At 50.0% G+C, this 10,261-nt stretch overlaps 1 protein-coding gene across 2 annotated transcripts in view; it reads left to right on the top strand.

The window, feature by feature from the left end:
• Positions 1-481: 481 nt before the first annotated feature.
• The window catches only part of LOC144717565 (prominin-1-A-like), a 46,933-nt gene continuing 37,153 nt past the window's right edge, over positions 482-10,261 (top strand). For both annotated transcript variants that reach the window (XM_078592985.1, XM_078592984.1), the window contains exon 1: positions 482-1,261. In XM_078592985.1, coding sequence (XP_078449111.1) covers positions 1,033-1,261 — 229 coding nt within the window. In that variant the 5' untranslated portion in view covers positions 482-1,032. The remainder of the gene's footprint in view (positions 1,262-10,261) is intronic.

Here is a 10,261-nt window from a genome sequence, read left to right as displayed (position 1 = left end):
TGGCTGTGTTAGTCTCACAGTGTGTGTGGCTGTGTTAGTCTCACAATGTGTGGCTGTGTTAGTCTCACAGTGTGTGGCTGTGTTAGTCTCACAGTGTGTGGCTGTGTTAGTCTCACAGTGTGTGGCTGTGTTAGACTCACAGTGTGTGTCTGTGTTAGTCTCACAGTGTGTGTGGCTGTGTTAGACTCACAGTGTGTGTGGCTCTGTTAGTCTCACAGTGTGTGGCTGTGTTATTCTCACAGTGTGTGTCTGTGTTAGTCTCACAGTGTGTGGCTGTGTTAATCTCACAGTGTGTGGCTGTGTTAGTCTCACAGTTTGTGTGGAACTGTGTTAATCTCACAGTGTGTGTGGAGCTGTGTTAGATTCACAGTGTGTTTCTGTGTTAGGGAGTGGAGCTGTCCAGGTGGTGTGTAACAACGCCCCCCACCCTCCCTCCACCTCCCACCGCCCACAGCAGACAAAAGCGATGTAATTTCCTGCGCGCTTGACTCAGCGGGCTGAAAGGAGCTTTTAAGGGTTCGCGGATTAGGGGACGAGAATAATTCACGCGCACCCACGTCGGACTTGGCCGCAGGGTGCACAGAGTTGATTTGACCCGTCAACGCAAACGCCTGGGCAAACACCCACCAGCCATTATTATCCACCAGCCAGCCAGCCAGCGTGCTAGTCGTGATTGCCACGGTGAATTGTAACTTGATTTTCCGCTGCTGAAAAGTGACAATTGGCAGGTGTACACAGGACAAACGTCGTCGTCTCGCAGTGTTGTGAAATAGGCAACTTTTATTTGTTTTCGTGTCTTCAGGTGAGCAATTTTCCATTCAAGTCGAACTCTCCCCGGGGGAAATTAAAGTTCGTTCATTTGTTTTTTTGTTTTCGGAAGCTAACGCGGGTTTTTTTAGTTGTCGCGGGCACAAAACGAGGGCGCCGGCAGGTGGATCGCTACAGAGAGAAAGAGAGAGAGAGAAAAAAAAGACTTCGCGTTGTTGGTTTTCCCACTCTGGGGAACAGAGAACCCTGGTCCACGGCTCGGACATGCGGCATCAGCGCAGTACCACGGCCGCGTGGCTTTGCCTGGCCGCTCTGTGCGCGCTCGCGCCCGCGATGTCTGCCCAGGCGACCACCGGCAACTCCTCCGTCTACCCGTCCATCAGCAGCAGCCCGCTCACCGTGGACGCCAGCTATCATCCCGGCAGCATCGAGCCGCTCTTCAACATGACCAACTACTTCCTGAACGTCGTGCAACCTCGCGCTTGGCCCGCAGGTGAGAGAGCGGTTGGCACGTGATGGGTGACAGCTGTGACTGGCACGGCTTTGTGTGTGTCAGTTAGTAAAAAAAAGAAAAGCCACGCTTGGTTAACCCTGGGTCTGTCCCGTGACCTCTGATCCTCGGAGAGGCTTCTTTCGGGACGCTTCACGTGGCCTCAAAGTGCACCTAGCCTGGCACAGGGCGGGCTGCCGTTTGGTGACGCCGGTGTTCCTTAGTGGCGAGTGGCGGGTCTTGTATTGGTGCGCTGCCATTCTTGTTAAACAAGTAGACGATCGTCATTATATTTCGATTTAAAGCTTTCGTGACTGCAGGGATTCACCTTCATTGTTCTTTCGGTAAAGTCACGTAGAAGGGAAATAATAAAATAATAAAAATAAACATAATAAATACAATTCTCACGACGTTTCGGCCACAACGCAAGCAGCCGTCCTCAGGTGAAGAGCAGGTCGGACGCTGTCTTTCCGACAGACCTGTTCTAAAGCAGTCACTGACTCGCAACAACTTGCAATCATAAGTGACGGAGTTAATTTCGGTTAAAATCAATGAAAATGGGGTATGCCGATAGCATAAAAATGAGATGTGATAGAGCAAATCTGAGACCAGATTTGGAATCAGCACCCTGAAATTAGTCTAAAACAGCTGTAAAAGTCCAGGCCAGAAAAAAACTTTTTTTGTTGACCAGTGTTATTTAAGATTTATGATGAGGCTTGCTGGCTCCAGCTCTGCCTCAATGAGGGCCTGCAGGCTAATTGGGTGGGGACTCCCCATCAACGTAACTTCGTCTTTCGTATGGCTGATGGAGATGCGGAGCATCAACTACAATCTCACATTCAGGTGGTCAAACCCAGACAACCGCTTCGTGAGCAGCGGAGTACATCGCGGCATTTGTGCATCGGGCATTGAGTTGTTAACTTGAGTGATTTCGATCACAGAGTCGGTTTAAATGAGGACAGAGACGGCAGAATGGAGTTGCCGAGAGACGAAACTTGGTGGATTGCAGGTACTTTGGGGCAGCAGCTACATAACATGCTTTTGATGAAAATAGTGGAACTATGAATAAACAATTAAACCACACACACGCCTGGCTGTATTAACATTGTACGGCAGTTGGATCTCTCTACACTGGTGATACGTCATTATTATCGAGATTTGAGAATTTTCCATGGATGTGGCAACGTCTCAGGTGTTGATTGTAGCGATTGCTTGTGGCATGCGCCACTGTACGCGTGTTTTGTTTAACTTCTTTCGCGCCGTACGTTGCCACCCGTGACCATCGGAGGTGCGGGGGAAGAACAAACTCAGCTTTGCATTTAATATGCGGCCAAACGTGACCATGCGGGTTCATACGGAGTTTTCAACGTGGGGGGAGAGAGAGGGACCGCGCTAAGAGGGATGGGGGGTTACAGCCTGTTCTGTTATCACTGCCCACTGATGTTAGCCGTGTCCGGGAAACCCAACTCTGATCGCGGGGTGTAAATGCCCGTTGCGCGAGCCACCACGCCCAAGCCTCTGTCTCCACGATCTAAAGCAAACCTTGCTCACTCGAATGGTTTTTGAATACACATTTTCAAAGAAATAAATTACCTCCTTGAAGTGGGTTATCATTTCAATAAACTTCCAATGTCCTTTGATGTACCTAATGACCCGATTTTTACGTCGAATTTTTTTGGCAAATCAGTTGCTATCCAGCCCAACCGGTTTTATTTTCCTTCACTGTCAAAAAAAAATGGTCCAGTCATTGTGTGCGATTGGTGTGTTTTTTTTTGCCCCCCCCCCCCAGATTATCTCTTTTTTATGTTGTTTTTGCTTAGCATTGCCGGGCTCACCCTGAGCACCTTTTAACGGCGCGTAGCCGCCTCCCGTCTCGTGCAGTGCGGCGTAGCGCCTCCACCCGTGCTTCGTCCAAACCCCGAGAACCACCCAAGCACGGGGTTGGACAGTTCGATTCCCACTCCCACAAGGAACATTACCCACACAGCGACGTATTTTGGCAGCGGTCCGTGAGCGCAGCTTTTAAACGAGAGCACAAACCCCGCGGCGAATCGGGGAGATAGCCCCGGGCCCCGCGCTTTGGGGGGACCCCCCCCCCCCCGCGTTTGACGTCTACGGTGTCAGATGAGATACTTCCTGTTTAATTTGAAGGAATTGGTGGTGGGGGGGGGCACACTGTCAACACCAATGACGATTATCTGAACCGGTTCTGGGCCTCTCCTAAGTCGACTCGGCCTCAAATGAGTACCTGGTGCGGTGTGTTAACATCGCCACTTGGGAGACAAAGGCGGCCGGGCGTGGTTCTGGCCACCCAATCTCTTGTGTCCCGTACCGGCCTTCATTGGTGCTCGATTCTAAAACTTGCCCCACCAGTCTGTTAAGGGATCTGTGTCTTTGTTATGTTCATTGGGACAGATGTGTGATGTAGATATGATCAAGGGTAAAATAGGTTGTGGGAGGAGGAACGAGCGTTGAAGGACGTCCTTACTGGAATCGTCCGTTCGCGTACTGGTGCCGTTTTTGTGGTGGTGCAGTGCAGCCTAAGCACACTCGAATCTGTCAACTGACGAGAAAAGCCATCGAAAAAATATCAAAGGCTACTTCTAGATTTGAAGCTTTAGTGACTGCAAGGATTCATATTCTTAGGGTTTTCGGTAAAGTCACGTAGGTAAAAAAATCAAAATTAATAAAAGTAAAATAAAATAAAAATCACGACGTTTCGGGGGCAACACATTATATATACGGAGTGGTATCTCCTGTAATCTCTCATTTACTTGATACAGCTGTCGGGCTGTGACGGTTCCACCTGAAGACGGAAGCTTGTTTGCGCAACGCCGAATCAAGGTGGCTTTAATCGTGCCTCCTTCACACCACGGGCATTCGATTGCAGATTTCCGCCACTCCGTGTGGCGATGGGGCGAACTCAGCTCTCGCCACTTGAAACGAGCGCCACGGTGCAACGTTTGCACGGTTACTTTTTTAAAAAATAAATCCAAAACTCGATTTTTCACTGCGAGGTATAAACTCTAAAAAAAAACCACACCGCAAACTCTCGTCCCGATTGACTGAAGAGAAAACACCCGACTACCCATTCGGTTATTGCCGAGTGGAGAGCCACCAGCATTCCCAATGCGAATAGAACTAACGCAGATGGTGTGCGAAAACCCAGACATGTAACATTTCCCTAAGTCGAATTCTAGGCTTGCGTGACAGGCAGAAGCGGCGTATTGTTAGCACTGCACACGCGTTTCAAGACGTGCGCTGGGATATGTGGGTCCCTCCTGGTTTAATAAGGTTCCAATCCTGATCCTCTAGAACGAACCGTGTTGTGTATTTGGGGGGCACGCTACTCTTCTAAACTCACCTGCAAGAGGCAACTGGGAGGAGCAAATCTTGCGTTGTTTGTGCACCAGCTCCCGTTCGACCACATTCTTTTCATCCCCTTCAGTGAGACATTTATAAAACAAGGCCAAAAACACAAAGCGCCTCGCTCTTTACATGTTATCTGATGCCCCGATGTTTAGTAATACAAATGTAAAATGGCAGTATAGAACGCGTCACAGATGGGATCTGATCGGTTTTGTACTTGTCTTAACCGCTCGCTACGACTGCCCTTCGCACAAAGGGTCACTTGATGCTGTACCGCGCTCTGAGGGGGAGGGGGGGTCCGTAGACTCGGGTCCCCTGCTGGGGTAATCCAACACCAAGTAGAACTCTGACCACCGATGAACACCGCCCCCAGCCGCCCCACCAGGTCTGGTCGAGTGGCACGTGTTTCTCCTGATTTCAAGGGAGTTGTTGCTTCTCAGGTGCTGCTTAGCACCCCCATGAACACCGCTTCATCCGTCAACAGACGTTGCACCGAGTGTACATATTTGACAATTGATGCCTCCCCCTCGTGACTAAGCCTCGAGTGATGGTGGGCCATTCGTGTAATTTAACGCAGCATTGTCACGACTCAGGGGCTGTGATTACGAGTCGCCTCGTTTGTGTCGTCCGTCTCGCACGCTCCGTCCCATTTGTCACGCCTCATTCGTTCCATGAGCCTTAAAGGCGACAGCCGCATTTAGCCCAGGTTGCGCTCGCAACATAGGGAACGCCTGAGTGGGTTTGTTTCATCTCGCGGTTAAATCAAGGATCCGGACTGACTTCATCCAAAAGAATCGGCGGTAATATCAGAGCTTGGTGAAGCATGGTCAAAAAGTTCCCGTGACATCAAGGCACCTGGAGATCTGCACCCAGCAAGTGGATTGACTCATTCTTGTAATTTCACAGTTTTTTTAGCCGATGATCGAATCGCTGGAAACGTGCCCCACCTCGTCAGATCGCGGAAGCTCAGCACAGTTGAACTTGGATAGCCTTGGCAATGGGCAACCACTTTGTGCCCAAGATCCATCGTTTTGGGGGGGGAGGGGGGGGTTGAGAAATGTGACGTCTCATCAAAATGCGCAACTTGAAATAAATATAGACAACACGTTCTACTTAATTAAATAGACTTTTTAATAAATGATTTCTCCTACAACATCAGAGTGCAGCGCCACATTAAATACGCACTACAATGACAATAGTTTAAAGCGATTTGAAGCATGTGGGGGGGGGTGGTAGAGCTTTGTGACGTCATATTTGAGGTGGGGTCTGACTTTTTGTGACGCCGTGTGATGAAGGGGGGGGGGGGTTCAAAAATCGTCCCAAATCGCGTGACGTCATTTATGGACGGCCCCTTATGCCATCGGGTTAATGTTCACATTTGTTTTTGGTCGCAATCCGTGAAAATCAGGCCAAAAGAGCCGATCCACTCTGAGCCACTCCCCTCTGTGCTGCTCTCCAACACTGCTGTACGCTCCCCCCCCCTCTCTCCATCCCACGTTTCGCCATCGCCTCAAATGACCCTCGCTTACCTTTTACAGTAGGTACCACTTTGCGTACTCCCTAATCGCGGCAGTGAAGAGGAACGGCGAGCCGTGGTAGTGGTATGCTGACTGGCGCGTGCTGTTCTGCTACCTGCAGGCAGACATTGCCTCGGTGGCCGGCAGGGCTCGGCACCTCCCGGATGGAGAGGGCCGGAAAACCCCAATGTGTGGTGGGCCACCGCGAGAGCGAGATTCATCGCGAAGGAGAGCGAACTTGGGTTAGGCCAGAGGGGACATTTTGGTGATGCAGGGCCTACGTCATCACCCCTCAAAGCACCGGGCCTGTGGTCGGCAGTCTTAAAAACAACTATAAATTATTATTTTGATGTTACCAGGTAAGGCCCACTGAGCTATTATATAGCTCTGTTTCAGAAGCGACCTGGTCACAATTGATAGTTCAACGAAGTGGCTTGTCATCTATCCCTATCTCCAACCCCAACCCAATCCTTACCCTAACCCCCCCCAACCCTAACCCCAACCTTAACCCAATCCTTACCCTAACCCTAACCCCAACCCTAACCCCAACCCTAACCCTAACCCAATCCTTACCCTAACCCTAACCCCAACCCTAACCCAACCCTAACCCAACCCAATCCTTACCCTAACCCTAACCCCAACCCAATCCTTCCCCTAACCCAACCCTCACCCTAACCCTAACCCCAACCCTATCCTAACCCTTACCCTAACCAAATACTCTAAACGTATGTTGGTTTTAAATGTGGAGGAAAAAACGCGGAAAATATGCAAACTCCAAATATACATGCGTCAGAGTCGGGATGGAACCCATGAGCCTCCTGTATACCAGGCGAGGTAGTTAACATCTCGCAACCGTGTGGCACTACCGTAGAGTTAGCCTGGACCCATCGAGAAGCTCCGATTGACGCGTGAATCCACCATGCAGTCTCCTCCTAGTCACGCTGAGTGATTGCCATCGAGAATCCCCTTGCACCACACGGCCTGTGTGTGTACACACAACGGAACCTGATACTTCCATTGATTGCAGTTCATGAAAAAATCGGCACAATAGAGACATACGCAATACATGTGTGCACATCATGAGACCTTGTTTTTAATTGTATTCCCCTCGCCCTCTCTCGCCTGCAAATATCCAGTTACATTGTTGTGTCAACAGTTCACCTCGTTCACGTCTATTTGCGGTGACACAAGTGATTTTTGATGTTGCAAAATCCCGCGGAGAGAGATGGACCAGGGAACAAAACACAAACCAGAGATACAATTTTGACAATTGTCACAAGTAAAATGGGGTTAAGACTCGAAACTATTATTAGATTTTTTTTATTTTACCAGGTAAGGCCCACTGAGCTATGCAGCTCTTGTTTTTTAAGTGACCTGGCCACAAATGATAGCTCAACAAAGTGGCTTATCACGTCTAACTTTAGCAGCCACATACTCTTAAACGCATGTTTCTAAATGTGGAGGGAAAAGCCGGAAGACCTGGAGAAAAATCCACGTGACCACGGGGAGAGAGACACGCAAACTCCAAATACACAGGCACCGTCAGGGTCGGGATCGAACCCACGACCTCCTGTACACCAGGCGAGGTAGTTAACGTCTCATAGCCACCGTGATGATGATGATGATGAGAGAAGTAGAGACACGCAAACTCCAAATTTTCAGCAGGCGTCAGGGTCGAGATGGGTATCAAACCCACGACCTCCTGTACACCAGGCGCGGTAGTTAACATCTCGTCACCGCGGCGCATCAACGCGTCCAAGAGGATGACCACTGTGGAGGTGAAGCCATGAGATGGGTTCATGTGCAGCAAGGAGATGGAGGGAGAGTAGCAGCACTGGGCCACGAAGGATGGCGACGGCGTGGGGAAGCCTTCATCCAGCAGTGGATAGACAAAGGCTGATGATGACTTGTCCGGTGTCTCAATAGGCTCTTTGCCTGCTCAAATAATGCTTAATGACCACGTGTCTCCCTTTGATTGCCAAACCCCCCCCCCCCAAACAAACCGCAGGATGTGCTAAGTCGCACCACGGACGAGGTCCGCTTTGCGCGCGAGTGACGTCCCGTAAGTCTCCACCACGTGATCAATGATAACAATCACAACGCCGCAGTGGTGCGGTGGTGGTGGTGGTGTTGTTGGTGGTGGTGTTGGTGGTGGTGGTGGTGTTGGTGGTGGTGGTGGTGTTGGTGGTGGTGTTGGTGGTGGTGTTGGTGGTGGTGGTGTTGGTGGTGTTGGTGGTGGTGGTGTTGTTGGTGGTGGTGGTGTTGGTGGTGGTGGTGTTGGTGGTGTTGGTGGTGGTGTTGGTGGTGGTGTTGGTGGTGGTGGTGTTGTTGGTGGTGGTGTTGTTGGTGGTGGTGGTGAGGCGGGACTGGCAGGGGGGGGGGGCGTTCGACATTGAGCCTGCAGGGTTTTGGTAGTACATGTTGTTTATGTCATTTATTGTTCCGTCACAGTTCCTATGATCACTGCTACATTGCTTTTATGGCTTTATTTTGGTGATTTCGAAAAGTTGACTGGTTTGGCCATGTTTGTTTGTTGTAGTACGGAGTAAGACTGATGGCCTTAATTTAAGTTGTCTTGTGGTTGTTGTTGTTTGACTTGCATCCCACTGGGATTTTTGCACACAGCGTTGGTGTACGGTGCTTTTTCTGCAATATTTTGCTGTCTTTTCTTGGATTTTCTGTTTGCACTTAGTCACATAGTCACTTTAAGATGTTTTCTTGTTCATGTTTTTTGTTTGTTGCGGTTGCACCCGATTCAAGAGCCGAATGGCTCACAGGGCTATACCTAATCAATGAACTTTGAAATCAGCCAGTCATCTCGGTCATCTCGGTCAGTCGACCCGTGGCACCTGGGTTTGCCCCGTGACCTCCTGCCAGCGGGCGTTCGACACTTCACGTGGCCTCAAGGTGCACATGGCCTGGCACAAGCGTCATGGTGACGTCACCGCCACTTAGTGGCAAATTGCCGGTTGTTGTTGTTGTTGGTGAGGTGGGACTGGCAGGGTGGGGGCGTTCGACATTGAGCCCGTCGGACGCTGGCACGGCGCCACCCGCCACGCGGAGCTCGCGGGGGCCACCGGGGGGAGGCTTGAGCCGAGGCGTCGTTGCGCTCCCAATCGGATCGGATTTGCGGTTTAAAGTGTCACGGGCGGGTAGCGCATTATAGAGGCTCCTTGAGAAGAGAGTCCCCGGCACCCACCTGCCTACTCCGTCCACATTTGTCGCGTTGTTCACGGCCGGATTAACCGGGCTTGCGTTCAGAATATACAAAATGGCAAAAAAATGTGTGGACTCGAACAAAATACTAACGATATGATACGTATAAACAGTCATGCCCCGATTTCCCCATTTTTTACGTTGTTTTGTAAATACGTCGTCACTTTATTAACACCGCTACCTGATTTGCGTCGCCTCAACCCCCACACTTACATCACCGACAGCGTCGTCCGTCCGTTCTCGTTATCCGTCGCCTTTTAGCCTTCGCCTCCTCCACCACCCCCCCCCCCCCTCTGTACATCGCTTTGATTTTACGCTGTTGCGATATTCGTCGTCGCACCTTTCAGGAACGCATCCCCCACGTAAGTCAGGGCATTAGTACATACTAATAAACAAACGTTAATCTCATCACATTAAAAAAACCCACCCACGTTCATCAGCTTTATGGGCTTTCCAGACCAGTGTTTCAAAACTGCGCTTCTTGAAACGGCCAAACTCTGGCCTGCTCTCGACCTAATGTGTCTCATCAGCAGAGGCAGGCCCCGTTAAGCTACGTTCGACAACATAACAGCAATCGCTTTAAGTGACCCGTGTTGAGAGATAGACTTGTCGAATTAAAGTGTCCGTGACTGCAGGGATTCATCTTCTTGGTTCTTTCGGTAAAGTCACGTAGAAGGGAAGTAATAAAATAATAAAACATAATAAAATAATTCTCACGACGTTTCGGCCTTGCGTTGTGGCCGAAACGTCGCGATAATTATTTTATTATGTTTTCTTTTCATTATTTTATTACTTCCCTTCTACGTGACTTTACCGAAAGAACCAAGAAGATAGACTTGTGTCTGCATTAATTTATCGACCTTGGTGTTGTTCATTGCAAGGCCCCGTGGGCCAATAGCGG

The sequence above is a fragment of the Lampetra planeri genome, chromosome 4, assembly GCF_965212315.1.
Source record: "Lampetra planeri chromosome 4, kcLamPlan1.2.h2, whole genome shotgun sequence".
NCBI classification, from domain to species: Eukaryota; Metazoa; Chordata; class Hyperoartia; order Petromyzontiformes; family Petromyzontidae; genus Lampetra; species Lampetra planeri.
Note: the sequence above shows the minus strand (reverse complement) of the source record. Positions and strands in the feature narration are given on the sequence as shown.